The sequence below is a fragment of the Carcharhinus amblyrhynchos genome, chromosome 10, assembly GCF_965287045.1.
Source record: "Carcharhinus amblyrhynchos chromosome 10, sCarAmb.v2.hapA, whole genome shotgun sequence".
Lineage (NCBI taxonomy): Eukaryota > Metazoa > Chordata > Chondrichthyes > Carcharhiniformes > Carcharhinidae > Carcharhinus > Carcharhinus amblyrhynchos.
In genome coordinates, this window is record NC_137333.1 from 106,747,915 (window position 1) to 106,768,792 (window position 20,878).

Genomic DNA, 20,878 nt, shown 5'->3' on the forward strand with positions numbered 1-20,878 from the left:
CCCCAGGATCAGCCAGAGACCGAGTGGATCACCCAGAGTCACCCCCAGGACCTCCCCGGAATCTGACTGGATCCGTCCCAAGTCTGACTGGAATCACCCCGAGACCAACTGGATCACCCGGAGTGTCATTAAATCATCCCCGCGATCTCTCTGACTGGATCATCCAAGGATCGGCCCGAATCTCTTTCCTTCATCCCCCGGGTCCTTCCTCCCTCCCTCCCGCCGCCGACTGAGCCCCAGCGCCAGCAACCATGTTCGTCATCAAGAGAGGTACCGGCTGCACTCAGATTGGCCACTGGGGACCCCCCAGTGCGGTGCTGGGATTGGCCACTGGGGACCACCCCAGTGCGGTGCTGGGATTGGCCACTGGGGACCCCCCAGTGCGGTGCTGGGATTGGCCACTGGGGACCCCCCAGTGCGGTGCTGGGATTGGCCACTGGGGACCCCCCGGTGCGGTGCTGGGATTGGTCACTGGGGACCCCCCGGTGCGGTGCTGGGATTGGCCACTGGGGACCCCCCAGTGCGGTGCTGGGATTGGCCACTGGGGACCCCCCGGTGCGGTGCTGGGATTGGTCACTGGGGACCCCCCGGTGCGGTGCTGGGATTGGTCACTGGGGACCCCCCAGTGCGGTGCTGGGATTGGTCACTGGGGACCCCCCAGTGCGGTGCTGGGATTGGCCATTGGGGACCCCCGGTGCGGTGCTGGGATTGGCCACTGGGGACCCCCCGGTGTGGTGCTGGGATTGGCCACTGGGGCCCCCGGTGTGGTGCTGGGATTGGCCACTGGGGACCCCCCAGTGCGGTGCTGGGATTGGCCACTGGGGCCCCCGGTGTGGTGCTGGGATTGGCCACTGGGGACCCCCGGTGCGGTGCTGGGATTGGCCACTGGGGCCCCTGGTGTGGTGCTGGGATTGGCCACTGGGGACCCCCCAGTGCGGTGCTGGGATTGGCCACTGGGGACCCCCGGTGCAGTGCTGGGATTGACCACTGGGGACCCCCGGTGCGGTGCTGCTCCTTCGCTCTCCCCTGGTCCAGGGCTGATCCCTGGCTTGGTGATAGTGATTGAGTGGGGGACATTGCCCAGCTATGGCCTTGCATTTTGTGGCTGTGTACAGCATCTCTGCTGCCCATGACCCACAGCGCCACATGGATGGCCAGTCTTGAGTCGCTGGATCTGTTCTGGTAGCACCGCAAAGCACAATGGAATATCCTCAATGTGAAGATGGCCTTCATCTCCACAAGCTCTGTGTGGTGGTCACTCTGATACTGTCAAGGACAGACATATCTCGCTGGCAAAGTTCCCCCACCCAGAGTATATTCTGTGCCCTTGTCACAGCTGAGGAAGGGCAGTATGTGGTAATCAGCAGGCGGTTTCCTTGTCCATTTTTGATTTGGTGCCAGGAGACATAATGGGGCCCAGAGTCGATTTTTGAGGATTCCAGGGCAACTTGTTGCTTCTATAAAACTGCCAGTGCCTCTTTTTTTTAATTTGTTTGGTGATGTGGGTTGTTGCCCATCCCTAATCCCAAACTGAGTGTATCATCTAGCCATTTCAGAGGGCATTTAAGCATCAACTACATTGCTGTGGCTTTGGAGTCACACATAGGACAGACTGAGTAAAGGTGGCAGATTTCCTTCCCTAAAGGACTTTACTGCACCAAATGGGTTTTTACAACAATCAACGATGGGTTTCATGATCATCAGTAGACTTCTAATTCCACATTTTTATTGAGTTCAAATTTTACCACCTGCCATGGTGGGATTTGAACCTGGGTTCCCAGAACATTATTCTGGGTCTCTGGATTACTAACCCAGTGACAATACCATTACACCACAGTATACCCAAGCATAGTGACGGTGGTATCTGTATCGTCTTGGTTATGATTCTGTGACTATGTCAGTCTGTTGTTTGACTAGTCTGAGACAGCTCTCCCAAGTTTGACACAAGTCCCCAGATGTCAGTAAGGAGGATGTTGCAGGGTCGACAGGGCTGTTGTGGTGTTGTAGGTTCTGATGAAGCAGGTTCCCTGCTAGACAGGTGCCTTGATCCCAGTAATCTGATGGGTTGTCAGAGGGAAAGGAGTACTAGTGGTTTTTAGGCTGTAGTTACACATCCATGTTTCGGACAGTCCAGATGACCAGAGCCACTGAATGTGAAAATCTTCATCGCAGGAGAGATGTGTTCTCTGAGAAGTACACAGAGGAGAACACTCAGTACACTGAGTGCAGTACACTCTCAGTTTAGTGTGATCAGCCTATGGTTCAGTACCCCAATCTGTCAACACATCACAGAGACTGAGATAGTGGAACCAAATCCAGAATTCAATCAAACGGAAGTTGGATACCTTTCAGGGAGTGACATGTTACCGAGGGTGGGAGTAATTTGAGGCATGTCATGGCTGAGGATCAGGGTGACTGGATAAATCTCTCCTCCACTCTGGGGGTGGGGGGGCTTCTTTCCCTCATGTCTGGATCTGTTGATCGATGCTGGGGTCAGTCAGTAACCCCCACCATTCGCATGTAACTGCCAGGGTGACGGAAGGTGAACTAAGTGGACTTTGGTTCTGTTTAACCGGCAGTTTCTCTGCCCCTGTCCTGGGGGGCAGGTTATCAATCTGGTGACTCCCATTAATTGTTGAAATATTTTGTGACATTCAGGGGCTAGTGAAGGCAGTGAGTGTTTGTGCTGTGTTACAGAGGATTAGGGTTCTTGCTGCTCTGCCGATTCCTGGGTTTATAACTTCCCACAGTGAGAACCGTTAATTGCTCCCTTTTTTCCTATCTATAATTTTTGTCTTAAGATACTGGGATAAAGGGCGGTTATCCCGCTGTTGATTGCAGTCATCCACTGATTTATTTGCATGTCTTTTTAATATCTGCTTGCAGTGTAGCGGCCCCTTCCACAGCTCCATTGAATCGCCGGGTTGTATATTTGCAGCGTTTTATTTCCCGCGTTCTCTCTCTCTCTCTCCCGCCTGTACAGGGTTTGAATTTGGCGCCGAAGCAGTTTTGGGCAGGGTGGGCCAATCACACCCGGAACTGCGCACAATGCATTTTAAACTGGGTCAAAGACCGGGAAACCGCACAGGCAAACTGACAGAGAGCAGAACCCTCCACACTGGGTGTCAGAGTGAAACATCCAGCGGATCCCACTGAGCTTGCAGTTTCCAGATAAAACTCCAGTAAACTAGGTCAGCCGTCAGCGGGTAAGACTGGGGGGTGCGGGGGGTCTGGTAGCTGACAAGAGGGTCAGATAGCAGGATGTGGAAGAAAATATGTTAACCTCTGATTGAATTGAAGACCATTCACTCTAAAACAAATGCCAGTAAGAATAATTTATATTGCTGTTGTACCTCTAAAAATGCAAAATTGGTGAGATTGATCGTGCAATTTTTAAACAGCACAAAGTGGAACTTTGTCTCCTTAGACAACAGGTGGCAGGTCAGAGAATAGTTTTGATTTGATTTATTATTGTCTCATGTATTAACATACAGTGAAAAGTATTGTTTCTTGTGCGCTATACAGACAAAACATACTGTTCATAGAGAAGGAGAGAGTGCAGAATGTAGTGTTACAGTCATAGCTAGGGTGTAGAGAAAGACCAACTTAATGCAAGATTGGTCCATTCAAAACTGATGGCAACAGGGAAGGAGCTGTTCTTGAATTGGTTGGTACGTGACCTCAGACTTTTGTATCTTTTTTCTGAGGGAAGAAGGTGGAAGAAAGAATGTCCGGGGGGGTCCTTACTTATGCTAGCTGCTTTTCCAAGGCATTGGGAAGTGTAGAGAGTCAATGGATGGGAGGCTAGTTTGCAAATGGATTGGGCTACGTTCACAACCTTTGGTAGTTCCTTGCAGTCTTGGGCAGAACAGGAGTCATACCAAGTTTTGATACTAACCAGAAAGAATGCTTTCTATGGTGCATCAGTAAAAGTTGGTGACAGTTGTAGCTGACATGTCAAATTTCCTTAGTTTTCTGAGAAAGTAGAGGTGTTGGTGGGCTGTCTTAACTATAGTGTCAGCATGGGGGGACCAGGACAGGTTGTTGATGATCTGAACACCTAAAAACATGAAGTTCTTGGCCATTTCTACTTCATCCCCAATATATCTGTGATGTTGGGCAAAGTTTGCGGTTGTGCTCAGCCCTGAAAGCACACGCGAGCTCGAGGCGGCTCGGGCGTGCGGTGGGATCCCGTCCGAGCGTTCCCCTGCTCGGATGGAATTTCACATTGGCCTGAAGCCGAAACCCCCCTCCCTGGGTCAGGTGCTCCACAGCGCGAGCCGCCTCGCAGAAATGACCTCCGTGCCTTTTCTCAGCACGCGGAGGCGTTTCCTGTGCGGGCTGCTGCTGCACACCTTCCACTACCGTGTCCTCGCCCGTCGCCCGGACACACCTTGGCGGGCCTTTTTACCGCCGGGTGGCGGAGGTCCCCGATGGAGGTTCCTCTACGGAGGGATCTCCCCCAATTACCTCGGGGACCTGGGGTGGAGGGTGCTGCACGCGGCAGTGTCGCACAACAGTAGAATTCACTGGTTCGTGGACTCCCGAGACTGCTCTTTCTGTGGCCTTGTGGAATCCGTGGACCACGTCTACATTTTGTGTTATAGATTGCACTCCCTTTTTGATTTTCTGAAGAACCTTTTATTGATGTTCTGTTTGCATTTCAGTCCCACGCTCCTGATCTACGGACACACGGAGCGGAGAGGGGAGGGTCGGGATGCCGATCTTCTCGTGAACCTGCTCCTGGGCCTGGCGAAACGCGCCATCAACAGGTCCAGGCAGTGGGTGATCGACGGGACCGTCTGTCCCGACTGCCTGCCCCCTACCGCGGCTACATTTGCGGCCAGGTGTCCCTGGAGAGGGAGCACGCGGTGTCCGCGGGCACAGTCGAGGCCTTCCGTGCCCGTTGGGCACCACAGGGGCTGAGGTGCCTTATAGACCCCGATAATCACATTTTGATTTGACTCACCTTAAGTTTCCTTTGTCCTTTTTGTTTCCGTTCGGGCCGTTCCCCCTCCTTTTGGGGAGCCACCCCGTTTTTCTTTGTCCGAACATAATTTAAGTTTGTTTACTTGGTTTGACCCACAAGAACTGGGCAAAGTTTGGGCGTTGTAATGTGTCCTGCCTAAGATCTGCTGGCTAGGTGATTGGTACAGTACCCTGTGCTTGTGGCTTCACTCTGACCTTGGGTGAGGTGATTTCAAAATGTATCCGAAAAGATGATGGGGACAGATTGGGAAATTTTCCAAACGGAAGATTAAAAGGGGACGGCGGGGGGCGGATTTTCAGGGCTATGGGGGAAGAGCAGCTCGATTGACAGTCCTACAAAGAGGATGGTCCGGGCCCAATGATATCCCCCAGAAGGGAGTAGTTCGCAATTGTTTTTTTTTTGGAGGAATGTACAGGGCAGGATTTATTTGGGGACTGGCACAGGATGGACAGAGTATTTATGTTAATGACCAAAAGGGCACAATTTCAAAATTTGTGGAACTTTCACAAAATTTTGAAATATGAATGTGAGGATGTTAAAGATAGACTTCAAAAGATAGGTAGGCTGTTGGAATGGGCAGACAAGTGGCAGATGAATTAATTCCAGGAAGTGTGAAGTGCAGCGGCATGATTGTTCCATTTTTCTTCTAAGCTGATTTCAGTCTTTTTTTTTGCAACTCTGATTTTCTGTAATGTCTTGCTGTTCAATTTATTCCACTCTGCCATGACTGTACTTTCAAAATGCCAAACCTGCTGTCCCCCACAGGACACTGCACTGACTTGCCTACTCGGGACCTGGGTGCAACCCAGGCTCTCCCATGATAGGAAGGGCTTTGCTCCCTGGCCTGCTGGAATCTGAAACCCCCGGGTCCTTACTCCTATCCACTGAGGAGGAGGCAGGGGGATTAGCAGGGTAAATACTTGGGGTAACAGGCATTGGTCTGGGTGGGATTGTGGTCAGTGCAGACATGATGGGCCAAATGGCCTCTTTCTGCACTGTTGGGGTTCTATGTTCTAAATTCAAGTTATTGTTGACTGCCTAATGTAAGATGAAGTGTTTAAACTTGAAACATTTTCTTGTGCAGATGGTCGTCAGGAGCGAGTCATGTTTGACAAGATAACTTCCCGGATACAGAAACTGTGCTATGGCCTGAACCCTGATTTTGTGGATCCAGTGAGTGGCTTCTTAACCATTTTCTATTGTGATTGGCCTGAAACCATCATTAGGAATTAACTGATAGCTGATTCAGTGATTTAATGGCGTAAATATGCTGCCTGCAAGCTACTAAACCACATGGAGTACCTAGAGAAACTTGCATTTGTGTAGCACCTTTTGCAAGCTCAGGAAATTCAAACACACAAATAAGTACTTCTGACATACTGCTGGTGTTGCATGAATGTGTCTGCGCAAAATCCAGATTGTTGCAGAAGATCTCATGAACTACTTTTGAAAGAGAGTAGAAGTTTCTCCACGTGCACCCTCTCCAACCTTGCACTTGCTCACTCGCTCTTGTTCTTGCACATGTTTTGCCAGCCTTGTGAGCCTGTAATTCCCCATTACTTCCTGCATGAGCATGTCTCAGCCAATTAGAATTGACTTGCCAACCAATCACATGCTTTTCTCCTGTAGTATAAATTGTTGATTGTTTATAATTTGGCATTCTTGCATTTGTCCCGCTGAGTGCAAGATAAAAAGCTTTGACAGCAGTGTCTCTTTACAGCAATTTCAAGTTCTGTACTGCGCATCACACAAAATAGGAGCAGGAGTTGGCCAGTGGGCCCTTCCGGCCTGCCCCGCTGTTCAATGCGACTCTGTCTGATCTATGCCGGCTTTGCTCCTTTTCCGTGCCATTTCCCCATTGCCCTCTATTCCTCCATCTGTCAAATATTTATCCACCTCTACATTCAATACCTCTAATGATAGAGCCTTCAATACCCTTTGGGGCAGAGAATTCCAGAGGTTCACCACTCTGGGTGAATGCTGCTTTGGTGGGGAACAGCAGGGGGTTGTTATTTGGGTGATCTGTGCCCCTGAAGAAATTGTTGCTTCTGTTAAAGTGTCTTGTGTGTTTTCAGCACCAACTGATGATTCAAAATTGGGCACTGTGTAACCTGCTGAGGTAGCTTTTATTGTCTTTTAGGCACAGATTACGATGAAGGTGATTCAAGGCTTGTACAGTGGGGTTACCACTGTCGAACTAGATACACTGGCGGCAGAAACAGCTGCAACCATGACCACCAAACATCCTGACTATGCCATTCTGGCCGCAAGGATTGCAGTCTCCAACCTCCACAAAGAAACCAAGAAAGTGTTCTGTGGTGAGAAATATTTGATATAAACAAGAGAATCCTTTATCAATGTGGCAACAACATAGATCTCAATGATTGTGATTGTTCTTTACATCTTAATCATTAATGGGACTGAGCACATGTACAGGTCAAGCTTCTGATTGCCAGACAATGTTATAATGCATCTGCATCAAACACTCCCAGGACAGGTACAGCACAGGGTTAGATACAGAGTAAAGATCCCTCTACACTGTCCCCCAACAAACACTCCCAGGACAGGGAGAGCACGGGGTTAGATACAGAGTAAAGCTCCCTACTGTCCCCATCAAACACTCCCAGGACAGGTACAGCACAGGGTTAGATACAGAGTAAAGCTCCCTCTACACTGTCCCTCATCAAACACTGCCAGGACAGGTACAGCACAGGGTTAGATACAGAGTAAAGCTCCCTCTACACTGTCCCCCCATCAAACACTCCCAGGACAGGTACAGCACGGGGTTAGATACAGAGTAAAGCTCCCTCTGCTTTGTTAAAGTGACATTTCTTAATATTCCTTTGTTAGCACCAGCAAGGTGGGACAAAGTTTGGTTTGATTTTGCAAACAAGTCATGTATTTGGTTTGAAATTGATGTAGTTGCTTTGGGTATCGCAGTGAGTTGGATAACTAGTAGGTTATCCTTGTTGCTAGTGGGTTTGGATCTGGTTTGGAGTAATCACATTTTCTCTGATATGGTTTTCTTTTGCAGAGGTCATGGAAGATTTGTTTAATTATGTGAGCCCTCTTTCCAAAACTCACTCACCCATGATTTCCAAGGAAACCCTGGACATTGTACTGGCAAACAAAGATGTAAGTACTTTCCTGCTCTGGGTGGGGGAAGGACAGGAATTCTGGCCCCCTTCATACGTTGAAGCCTAGAGTTCATAGAAACATACAACAGTACAGCACAGTAACAGGTCCTTTGGCCCTCGATGTTGTGCTGAACTTTGTCCGAACCCAAGATCAGTCTATCCCACTCCCTATCATTCTGGTGTGCTCCATGTGCCTATCCAATAACCGCTTGAAAGTTCCTAAAGTGTCTGACTCCACTATCAGAGTAGACAGTCCATTCCACTCTGAGTAAAGAACCTACCTCGGACATCCCTCCTATATCTCCCACCATGAACCTTCTAGTTATGCCCCCCAGTAACAGCTATATCTACCCGAGGAAATACGTCCACTCGATCTATCCCCCTCGTCATCTTATAAACTATTAAATCACTTCTCATTCTCTGCTCTAAAGAGAAAAGCCCCAGTTCCCTCAACTTTTCCTCATTAAACCTTCTCTTCAAACCAGGCAACATCCTGGTAAATCTCCTCTGCACTCTGTCCAATGCTTCCACATCTTTCTCATAATGAAGTGACCAGAACGGCACACGATATTCCAAAAGTGGTCTCACTAAGTCCTGTACAGTTGCAACATAACCCCATGGCTCTTAAGCTCAAACCCTCTGTTAATAAACACTAACCCACTATAAGCCTTCTTCACAGCTCTATCCACTTGAGTGGCAACCTTCAGAGATCTGTGGATATGAACCCAAGATCTCTCTATTCCTCCACATTCCTTAGAACTCTGCAGTTGACCCTGTGATCTGCATTCAAGTTTGTCCTACCAAAATGAATCACCTTGCACTTATCAGGTTAAACTCCATCTGCCATTTTTTGGCCCAGCTCTGCATCCTATAATGTCTCTTTGCAGCCTACCAACAGCCCTCCACCTCAACCACTACTCCACCAATCTTGGTGTCATCAGCAAATTTACTGACCCACACTTCAGCCCCCTCCTCCAAGTCATTGATACAGATCACAAGTAGCAGAGGACCCAGCACTGATCCCTGTGGTACACCGCTGGTAACTGGTCTCCAGTCTGAAAATTTTCCCTCTACCGCCACCCTCTGTCTTCTATAAGGTATTAATGGTGTACCGCAAGGATCTGTTTTGGGGCTGCTGCTGTTTGTCATTTTTATAAATGACTAGGATGAGGGTGTAGAAGGCTGGGTTAGTAAATTTGCAGATGACACTAAAGTCAGTGGAGTTGTGGATAGTGCAGAAGGATGTTGCAGGTTGCAGAGTGACATATATAAGCTGCAGAGCGGGGTTGAGAGGTGGCAAATGGTGTTTAACGCAGAAAAGTGAAGTGATTCACTTTGGAAGAAGTAACAGGAATACAGAGTACTGGACTAATGGTAAGATACTTGGTAGTGTGGATGAGCAGAGAGATCTCGGTGTACATGTGTATAGATCCCTGAAAGTTGGCACCCAGGCTGATAGGGTTGTTAAGAAGGTGTACGGTGTGTTAGCTTTTATTGGTAGAGGGTTTGACTTTGAGCCATGAAGTCATGTTGCAGCTGTACAAAACTCTGGTGCGGCCGCCTTTGGAGTATTGTGTACAGTTCTGGTTGCCGCATTAAAGGAAGGATGTGGAAGCATTGGAAAGGGTGCAGAGGAGATTTACCGGGATGTTGCCTGGTATGGTGGGAAGGTCTTAGAGAGAAGGCTGAGGGACTTGAGGCTGCTTTCGTTAGAAGGTTAAGAGGTAATTTAGTGGAGGCATATAAGATAATCAGAGGATTAGATAGGGTGGACATTGTGAGTCTTTTTCCTCGGATGGAGATGGCTAGCACAAGGGGACATAGCTTTCAATTGAAAGGTGATAGAGATAGGACAGATGTCAGAGGTAGGTTCTTTACTCAGAGTAGTAAGAACGTGGAATGCCCTGCCTGCAACAGTAGTGGACTTGCCAACATTAAGGACAGTTAAATGGTCACTGGATAAACATATGGATGATATTGGAATAGTGTAGATTAGACAGACTTCAAATTGGTTTCACAGGTTGGCGCAACATCAAGGGGCGAAGGGCCTGTACTGCGCTGTAATGTTCTATATTTCATTCGTACAATGTTATAGTGCTCAAACCGATGTAGCCCAGGGTTAATCCTGTATCTGTGCTAATTACAGGTGGGGCCTGTTATGGCTGCAGCAATTGGCCTCAGTAATCTCTGATAATGGAAGTCCGAATCCCTGATTTGTTATCCAGTAACTGCATCTGGGTAATATTTCGTTCATAAAGTTCCTATGTCTGTTGCACTCTGACACAGAATGTGTCTGTCGCACTGTGCAGCTTTTAGGACTTGGACAAATTCCAGAATTGTACTAAAGTGACTGTTCTTCTTGTTTAGCGCCTGAATTCTGCCATTATCTATGACCGGGACTTCTCTTACAATTACTTTGGATTCAAGGTAGGTTTTCTGATGAGTTGTTCACTTTATTGCATTGACTTTGTGTGTTGTTGGCTTACTCATACATTATCTCTTTACAGACCCTGGAACGTTCCTATCTGCTAAAGATCAATGGGAAAGGTATGTATGGTCTGCTGTTACCTCTTGCTGGTGGTTGCTGTAGAAAAGTAGAGGTTGGACACCTCCCTTGATCTCATTTTCTGAGGGCGTGTTGGCAGTGCAGAGAGAGAATCAGAGACCATCACTCCTCCCTGGAGCCAACATTTCAATCCTCTTGGCTGTTTGCTTTAATTGGTGCTTCTGGGAGCTGGCTTCACATTGAGCAGGATGATTGAACTCCTTTCATAGTGAAATGTGTCATCTCTCTTTCCCCATGAGCCTGAGCTGGCAGAGCACTGCATTCATTCCCTTCACATGATAAACCTCTGAACAAGTCACTCTGACAAGATGGAGGTTGGCAGCTCCAGTTTCATGTCAATTTTATTGTGTTTTTGTGTGGGGAGGTTTGTGCTGGGAATTCTAATCCATTGTGCATAGGAATATATGGGAAGTTGTTTAGTTTGGCTGAAGAGCATTGCTCTATTTCCTGCACCAGCCTTCTCGTGCCCTGCCCAATGACGCCAAGTTAATGTACCAGTTTAGTGCTGAGCGCTTTCAGTCCTTGAAAATGGATTGTTTATTTGTCCAGTTAGCTTGAACACGAGGAGAATGTGTTTCCTAAAAGAGATCTTGCAGTCCCGTGGCATTCACTGCCAGTCTCTTAATTCTGTTTCTACTGATCCATAGCTGGGTAGTGTTTGATGCGGGATCTTGTTTTTCAGTGGCGGAGCGTCCACAGCACATGCTTATGAGGGTTTCTGTTGGAATCCACAAGCATGACATTGATGCTGCCATTGAAACATACAACCTGCTGTCAGAGAGATGGTTCACTCATGCCTCTCCCACCCTGTTCAACGCTGGTACCAACAGACCCCAACTATCTAGGTATGTTGTTCTCAACTTTGCTCTTAATTGTTTCCAAGTTCTGAACTCTCTTTAGGGCTTTCTTTCTTGTCATTGCTGTTCTCACCATTGAAACCAAACCTTATCTCTGGAATTTCTCTGCTTTCTCCTCCAATCTATAAGCTTTTCTAAACCCAGTCTTGTCTCCTGATTACTGGATGGAGTTTTTGTTTTCCAAGCCTTCTCGGTCTCTACTGGACTTTAATTTTTGAAGGAAAGCTGAACCAGGGCACCTTGGTGCTGAGTCAATTCAGTGATTGATAAGTTAATGGTTATTGAGGCTGAGTTTCGTTATTAGTATTTTGTACTTTGGAGTTTTGTAAAATTATTGAACATGTCTGGACATTACTATGGGAAGATCTACATTAGGTAATTGACCAGACTCTCAGCCATGTGGTTGACATGCAACTGCTCTCTGAAGTGGCCTAACAAGCCATTCCATTGTACCCAATTCATAAAAGGGACTGCAGTGTCTTGGTTCTCAGGCTAACTTGGGGTGGGTAACACAGTGACTTTACCATTGACATCAACACCCTGAGGATGAATAAGAAGAGACTAGGCTACTCAAAGACATAGTCACGACATAATGGCTTGTCTGGTAATATTGCTTCCAGCCTCTCTTATTTTGTCCCTCATCACCTCAGAACAAGACCTCCACCGTGCCTTCCACCAACAATCTTCACAGTTTGAAATTAGTGCTTGGTGTTGGGCAAAAGCTAGTCCCTGATTCATCTCCTCCTGTGTTATTATGTGGGTAGCCTGGACCAATGCTGTGGAGGATGAGTGGGTGCAGACGTGATGGGCTGAATGGCCTCCATCTGCATTGTAGAGATTCTGAGTCCATGCACGCCATGGCAGCTGGGGAAATTTAACTTCAATTAGTAGCTGTGGAATAAAATGTTTAGGTGGTGAAACTATAATACCGGACTGTCATAAAACCCTATCTGATTCACATATAGTATGTTCTTTAGAGAAGGAAATCTGCTGTGCTTACACTGGCCTACACGTGACTCCACAACCCATGTGGAGTTGATTGATTGTAATGTAATTGATTGTTAACTGTCCTCTGAAATGACCGAGATAGCAGTTTGACACAAGTGGCTACAGAAAAAAGCAGTGTGGGTGCACTTGCATTGCAGCGGTTCAGGAGAGTCGAGAACAATTAGACATGGGCAGTAAATGATGGCCTTGCTAGTGACGAATGATTAGAAAACAAATCTAGATTTTATTGTACAGCTTACCAATATTGAAGAGCAGACAATGAACTCTGGGTAAAGAAGAGCAACACCTGCCTCCTTTCTCCTTTCTGTTCACCCACTGAACTGACTTTGTGTTGCAGCTGCTTTCTGCTGGCTATGAAGGATGATAGCATCGAGGGGATTTATGACACTTTGAAGCAGTGTGCTCTGATTTCCAAATCTGCTGGTGGGATTGGTGTTGCTGTGAGCTGTATCCGAGCCACAGGAAGCTACATTGCAGGGGTGAGTATGAAGAGCCAAGGGTTTGCACACTGGCAGGTGGGCAGTGGGCATCCACACTGCGAGAGGACACATAGCATTCATTACATTACAGTACAAATATTTAACTTCTCTGTTCTGTATCAGTATTTCTGCTCCTCACGAGCCTCTTCCTGCTCCTGTTCCTCTCATTGTGTCAACATATCTTTCTCAAGTTTATCCAGCTTCCCCTGATATTTGCCTCTGCCATTCCACATGGCAGAAAGTTTCCCATTCTCACCATCCTCTGGGTAAAGACATTTCTCCTGCAATCCCTGTGATTTATTAAGTTTAAGTTTATTCATTAGTGTCACAAGTAGGCTTGCATTAACACTGCAGTGAAGTTGCTGTGAAAATCCCCTAGTCGCCACACTCTGGCACCTGCTCGGGTACACTGAGGGAGAATTTAGCATGGCCACTGCACCTAACCAGGGCGTCTTTTGGACTGAGAGTCTGCATTGTACCAACAACAATTCCACCCAGTTTTTATTCCTGCAACCCCATGTATTTACACTGCTAATCCTCTTGACACTAACTGGCAATTTAGCATGGCCAATCAGCCTAACCCACACACCTTTGGAGTGTGGCAGGAAACCAGAGAAGCTGGAAGAAACCCTCGCAGACACGAGGAGAACGTGCGAACTCCGCACACACAGTGACTCAAGGTGAGACGCGAACCCGGGTCCCTGGCACACTGAGGCAGCAGTGTTAACCACTCTGCCACCCCTGGCTATTAGTGGCTATCTTGTATGCATGGCCACCAGTTCTTATTGCCCACAAATGCGCAAACATCATTTCTCCATCAACCTCATTAAACGCCTTCTTAAAATTAAAGACCTCAATCAAGTCACTTTCTTTAAAGAGCTGTCATCCTTGAACAGAAATTAAATTATAAATTGTCGGATGTTTTGCACAGGTCCTCGTTTGTTTTATAATATTCAAATCATTTAAGTCTCTACCCTTTAGTGTTTTGTTCATCACAATATTGTTTGGTTTAATGTAGTTATGAAAAGGAGCAATGATTGGTGAAGATCTTCTATGCTGCATGACCTCCAGGGCTTTGGGCCAAACACTCTAAAATGGGATTAGTGCAGTAAGATCTTTGGCCCATGTACATGATGGGCTGAATGGCTGCCTGTGCTGTACATAGAACGTAGAACAGGGATAGAATATAGAACAGTACAGCACAGTACAGGCCCTTTGGCCCTCGATGTTGTACCGAGCTCTGTCTGAAACCAAAATCAAGCTATCCCACTCCCTATCATCTGGAGTGCTCCATGTGCCTATCCAATAACGGCTTGAAAGTTCTCTAAATCTTCACTGAAATTGGCTCTCTTAGAGTTGACGTGGCCAGCTCTACACAAATGTGCGGGAAATATCCTCTGACTAAAAACAGTTGGACTGGAATCCTAACGGAGCTGGAGGAATATTTAGTTGCTCCTAGTGGAATGAAATGCTGACTGTATCCTAACCTTGAGTCCTGTTCACCCATCGCCCCTGTGCTGGCTGACCTACAGTAATTCCCAGACAGAAACGGTGGTTTCAAAATCCCCGCCTTTGTTTTCAACTCTCCCCCGCCAACAAAATCTCTGACCGCCTCCAGCTCTTCTGAAATCTCTGCACCACTCCAGTTTTGTACTTTTGTGTAAATCTGATTTTAATTAGTATCCATTGGCAGCCGTGCCTTCTGCTGCCTGGGGCCCAAACTCTGGAATTCACCTCCAATCCTCTCCATCTCTCCCTTTGACTGAGCTTCATCCATTCTAATCACTTCCTGGAGGAGGGAGCTGAGTGTAAGGTGTCGAAATTTGCTGATGACACAAAGATAAGTGGAAAAGCAAATTGTGCGGAGGGTGTAGAAAGTCTGCAGAGGGATCTAGATAGGCTGAGCGAGTGGGCGAGGACCTGGCAGATGGAATACAATGTCGGCAAGTGTGAGGTTATCCACTTTGGCAGGAATAATAGTAGGAAGGACTACTACTTAAAGAGCGAAAAGCTGCAGCATGCTACAGTGCAGAGGGACCTGGGGGTCCTTGTGCATGAGTTGCAAAAACCCAGCCTACAGGTGCAGCAGGTGGTCAGGAAGGCAAATGGGATGCTGGCCTTCATAGCGAGGGGGATTGAATATAAAAGTAGGGAGGTCTTGCTGCAACTGTACAGGGCACTGGTGAGGCCGCAGCTGGAGTACTGTGTGCAGTTTTGGTTGCCGCACTTGCGCAAGGATATTTTGGCCTTGGAGGGAGTGCAGAGGACGTTCACTAGGCTGATACTGGAGTTGACGGGGTTGAGCTATGAAGAGAGGCTGAATAGACTGGGCTTGTACTCGTTGGAGTTTAGAAGGATGAGGGGGGATCTTATTGAGACATATAAGATGATGAAAGGGATGGATAGGGTAGAGGTGGAGAGGTTCTTCCCGCTCAGGAGGGACAGCAGGACTAGAAGGCACAGCCTCAAGATAAAGGGGGGGCGGTTTAGAACGGAGTTGAGGAGGAACTTCTTCACTCAAAGGGTGGTGAATCTCTGAAATTCTCTGCCCGTTGAAGTGGTGGAGGCTACCTCGCTAAATATATTTAAGACGCGAGTAGATAGGTTTTTGGTAGGCAAGGGAATTAAGGGTTATGGGGAGAAAGCGGGAAAGTGGAACTGAGCCACTTCAGATCAGCCATGATCTTATTGAATGGCGGGGCAGGCTCGAGGGGCTAGATGGCCTACTACTGCTCCTATTTCTTATGTTCTAACATATGTTCTATGTGTCGAATATTTGTGTGATAGTGCTTCTGTGAAGTGCCTCAACATTACTACATTAAAGGTGCTATATAAATACAAAACATTGTTGTACATATGGTAACAGCTCCTCTTATTGTTTCAGACCAATGGAAACAGTAATGGCCTCGTCCCAATGTTGAGGGTTTACAATAACACAGCACGTTATGTGGACCAGGGTGGGAACAAGGTGAGTATGTTCATGTAGATCCGTTTACTGTAGGTAACTAAAGACACAGTACTGTGGGTTCTGGCCATTAGAAAGCATAATGTGAAATGCTGGAGACACACAGCAGATCTGGCAGCATCTGTGGTGGGAAATAGTTACTGTTTCAGGTTGTTAACCTCTCACAGGAACTGGAAGAAGTGGAGGATGGAACAGTTGTATGCAAATACGGAGCTGGTGAAGGGTGGAGGAGAGATGGGGCCACTGTGCGATTGTGGCAGAACTTTCCCTGTTTTTCCAGCTCTGTATTGGGTTTGCCCGAGAGTTTACAGTTCGAGCTAGACAATTCAGGAGTGAGAACAGGAGCTAGTCTTTGATATAAACTGTAGTGGGAACCTACAAACCTCTCCCAAAAACCTGGGTGCTGAGGCTCTGAAATCTTCCCAAGAAGATTGATGCTTTTTTGAAATATGGAGAAATGTCAAATTGAGTTGAATTGCTGGTTCAGGGGGCTGAATACTTCATTCTGATTGGAGTTGTTATACATAAATATTAGGCTGAGCAGGAGGAAGCTATTCGGTTTCTCAAGCCTGTTCTGCCATTCAGAGACATGTGGTCTTAACTCCACCTCCTTCCAAAAGCTTTCCTTTACCAATGTGTGTCTCTCCACCACCCCCCCCCCAACACACACACACACACACACACACACACACACACAACTGCCTTGTAGATGTAGAACAACCTGTCTAACTCGGCCTTGAGTGAGCCAGCCTCCACGACTCCCTGGAAGAGAATTCTACAGACTAACCACTCAGATGAGAAATTTCTCCTTATCTCAGTACTAAATGAGAGACCATTTTATTTTAAACCATATCCCCTAGCTGTAAATTATCCCAGCAGTGGCAGTATCTGCCCTATCAAGTGCCTGGAGATGAGCAGTCAGGAAAGGTGTGGGGAAAGCAGAGGACAAAAGAAATGAGAATTTGACCGTGGGTCAATGCTATTTTGCAGTGCCATCTGTGGAAGTGTTTGTTACTCGTGAGTCAGCCTCTACAATGTTCGATCCAGAAATGACACACACCTTGAGAGTAGTCCCTTCTCTCCTGAGATGGTTGGATGCTACTAGCAATTTGTACCGATTTATGAATAGACAGGCTTTGAGCTGTAGCTTAAATGAAGCTTTGGGATAAATGTTAAGTCCTTGTGTGTGTCCAGAAACTGGTTCAGGAGTTTCGAGGGTGCTAACATGTAGTGTACCTTTCCCATTGGCAATGACAGAACTAAGCTGAGGATTTGCTGTGCTCTTTTGCTGCAGAGACCTGGGGCCTTTGCCATTTACCTGGAACCCTGGCACATGGATATCTTTGACTTCTTGGAGCTAAAAAAGAACACGGGGAAAGAGGAGCAGCGAGCCCGTGATCTCTTCTATGCTCTTTGGATTCCAGATCTCTTCATGAAGCGTGTCGAGAACAACCAGGTAATCCCACTGAGATGATAGTCAGGGACCTGTGGTGTGGCAGCCCTGTACACAATGCTGCAGCTGAGGCTAACTAATGTCTTGTATAAGTTCAGTATAACCTCCTTGCTCTTGTACTCTATGACCCTATTAATAAAGCCCAGAATACTATGTGCTTCATTAACAGCTCTGTCTACCTATCCTGATTAATTTAATTTAGTTTGGTTGATAATTGCTTTCTAATATTTTGATTGATGAATAATTAATAGTGAGAACTCCTGCTCTTTAATTAGTGGCCCAGAAACCCTTGACATCCCCAAGGGAGCAGGCAGGGGCTCCAGTTTAAAGAGTCATTTGAAAGACAACACCTCTGGCAGTGCAGTGCTTCCTCAGTACTGCCTCTACCATAAGAGTGTGCTCTCATTGCTGACCCCTACCCCAACCTGACAGTGCTGTGTTCCCTCAGTTGGTGGGAGGTCAGTTTGGATTGTGTGCTTAAGTCTGGAGTGGGACTTGAACCCACAACTTTGAGTATCTTGACGCGCCCAGAGCAGAGCAGGCCGGAGTTGGTCAGATTGAAATAGAGAAACAGTATTTAAGGTGTAGTGGAATGAATCAGCTCCTTACGGACAATCGCTCCTTTCCGTATTGAACTCATTGCTCTGCTTTTTGCAGGATTGGTCCCTGATGTGTCCCCACGATTGTCCAGGCCTGGATGACACTTGGGGAGAAGAGTTTGAGACTCTGTATGAAAGGTAAGGAGATACTTCAGCCAGGAAAGAGAAGATCTAGCTAGGTTTAAAATATCTGAAACAATGACTTGGCATTTCAATCACTGTGGGTACAGTACTAGTGGGATAGGCCTGTCACTGTATAACACTGAGTCCAGATCTGCATGGACTGTAGCATAATTTTGCTGTTGAATAAATTTGGATAGAAATAATAATACTTAACAGGTTGTTTAGTCACCACCTATGGTTTGTTTTTTAGGCCCATGTGTCCACTCTGTTCGCTAATCCCTTGATTTCCTTCCCTCGTCCTGCTTCCCTTCCTTCACCCACCTCGCTAATCTGTTGTCGACTTGTTTTTGTATTGGTTTAAATGGGCTATGATGCTGGTCTGAACGATAACCAGTGGGTGTATTTAAATATCAGACTGTGTACAAATCAGCCTTCCCTTCTGGCAGGTATGAGAAAGAAGGACGTGCACGCAAGGTGGTGAAGGCACAGCAGCTATGGTACGCAATCATAGAGTCACAGACAGAGACGGGAACTCCTTACATGCTGTATAAAGATGCCTGCAATAGGAAGAGTAACCAGCAGAATCTAGGCACCATCAAAAGCAGCAACCTGTGCACTGAGATTGTGGAATACACCAGTAATAATGAGGTGAGCTTCGAGCATATACCACCCTGTTAATTTGTGCAATGCTGATAAAACCCCAATAGAAAACTGGTTACTATCACTGCAGCATCAGCACATGTTTACCATTAAACTTGCAATTCTATTGAGCTTTGCAGCCAATGATGTGCTTTTTGAAGGATAGTCACTGCTATAACGTAGGGAAATGCTGCAGCCAATTTGTGTACCGCAAGATCCTATAAACAGCACTCAAATAATGACCAGGCAATCTGTGTACATGATGTTACTTGAAGGTAAATGTTACCTAGGACACTGCTTTAAATTATACCATGGGAAACGCTTTCACATCTAGCGGAGGATATGGGCTTAATGTCACATGTGGGAAAATGCATGTCCAACAGTGTGCACTCCTTCTGCACTGGTAGTGTTGGCCTGGAGTTTTAAAATTCATTCATGGGATGTCTGTGTTGCTGGCTGGGCCTGCATTCATTTCCCATCCCAAATTGTTTTCAAGAAGGTGGTGTTGAGCTGCACCCACGATGCTAAGAACATAAGAACTAGGAGCAGGAGTAGGCCATTTGGCCCCTCTGGCCTGCTTCTCAATTCAATAAGATCATGGTTGATCTTTTTGTGGACTCAGCTCCACTTACCCACCTGCTCACCATAATCCTTAATTCCTTTACTGTTCAAAAATGTACCTATCCCTGCCTTAAAAAGCATTCAATGAGGGAGCCTCAACTGCTTCACTGGGCAGGGAATTCCACAGATTCACAACCCTTTGTGTGAAGAAGTTCCTTCTCAACTCAGTCCTAAATCTGCTTCCCCTTATTTTGAGGCCGTGCCCCCCATTCTAATTTCACCTGCCAGTGCAAACAACTTCCCTGCTTCTATCTGAGATGATTATGAAGGGAATAAATATGTTTCTATAAAATCTCTCCTCATTCTTCTGAATTCCATTGAGTATAGCCCCAGTCTACTCAGTCTCTCCTCATAAGCCAACCCTCTCAACTCTGAAATCAATCTTGTGAATCTCCTCTGTACCCCCTCCATTGCCGGTATATCCTTTCTCAATTAAGGAGACCAAAACTGGACACAGTACTCCAGGTTTGGCCTTAACAGCACCTTATACAGCTGCAACCTCCATCCTTCTAGCAATGAAGGACAAAGTTCCATTTGCCTTCTTAATTACCTGCTGCACCTACAAACAACACCTTGAGGTTCCTGCACAAGGACACCCAGGTCCCTCTGCACAGTAGCATGCTGCAATGTTTTACCATTTAAATAATAGTCCATTTTGCTGTTATTCCTACCAAAATGGATGACTTCACATTTACCAACATTGTACTCTATCTGCCAGACCCTCGCCCACTCACACTATCTATATTGCTTTGCAGACTTTGTGTCCTCTGCACACTTGGCTCTGCCACTCACCTTAGTATCATCTGCAAACTTTGACGCACTACATTTGGCCCACAGTTCCGAATCATCTATGTAAGTTGTAAACAATTGCATTCCCAGCACTGATCCTTGAGGCACACAACTAGTCACTGATCGCCAACCAGAAGAATACCCATTTACCCCCACTCTTTGCTTTCTGTTAGTTAACCAATCCTCTATCCATGCTAACACATTACCCTGTGCTGTTAGGGAGGGATTTGCAGGATTTTGACCCAGCGGCAGTGAAGAACAACAATATATTTCCGAGTCAAGTGGGTGACCTGGAGAGGAACCTCCACTTGTCCTTCTAGATGGTAGCAGCTGTGGGTTTGGAAGGTGCTGCCCAAGAAGCCTTGGTGAGTTCTTGCAGTGCATCTTGTAGATGTTACACATTGCTGCCATTGTGTCAGTGGTGGAGTGAGTGAATGTTTGTGGGTGTGCCAATCAAGCGGGCTGCTTTGACTTGATGGTGTTGAGCTTCTTGAGTGTTGGAGCTGCACTCACCCAGGCAAGTGGCGAGTATTCCACCACACTCCTGACTTTGCCTTGTAGGTAGTGGACAGGCTTTGAATTTGATGAATGGGATGGATAGGATAGAGGTGGAAAGACTCTTCCCGCTCAAAAAAGACAGTAGGACTAGGGG

The 20,878-nt window shown here is 46.8% G+C and overlaps 1 protein-coding gene across 2 annotated transcripts in view; it reads left to right on the forward strand.

Moving 5' to 3' along the window:
- The window catches only part of rrm1 (ribonucleotide reductase M1 polypeptide), a 30,447-nt gene continuing 9,569 nt past the window's right edge, over positions 1-20,878 (forward strand). The window contains exons 1-12 of one of the 2 annotated variants that reach the window (XM_080197757.1): positions 1-270; positions 6,075-6,163; positions 7,131-7,308; positions 8,025-8,125; positions 10,495-10,554; positions 10,635-10,674; positions 11,376-11,538; positions 12,896-13,037; positions 15,922-16,005; positions 17,297-17,458; positions 18,113-18,192; positions 18,624-18,825. In XM_080197757.1, coding sequence (XP_080053883.1) covers positions 252-270; positions 6,075-6,163; positions 7,131-7,308; positions 8,025-8,125; positions 10,495-10,554; positions 10,635-10,674; positions 11,376-11,538; positions 12,896-13,037; positions 15,922-16,005; positions 17,297-17,458; positions 18,113-18,192; positions 18,624-18,825 — 1,320 coding nt within the window. In that variant the 5' untranslated portion in view covers positions 1-251. Of the gene's footprint in view, positions 271-3,096; positions 3,207-6,074; positions 6,164-7,130; positions 7,309-8,024; positions 8,126-10,494; positions 10,555-10,634; positions 10,675-11,375; positions 11,539-12,895; positions 13,038-15,921; positions 16,006-17,296; positions 17,459-18,112; positions 18,193-18,623; positions 18,826-20,878 lie in introns of those variants that run through there. The other variant, XM_080197758.1, reaches the window with a different exon arrangement.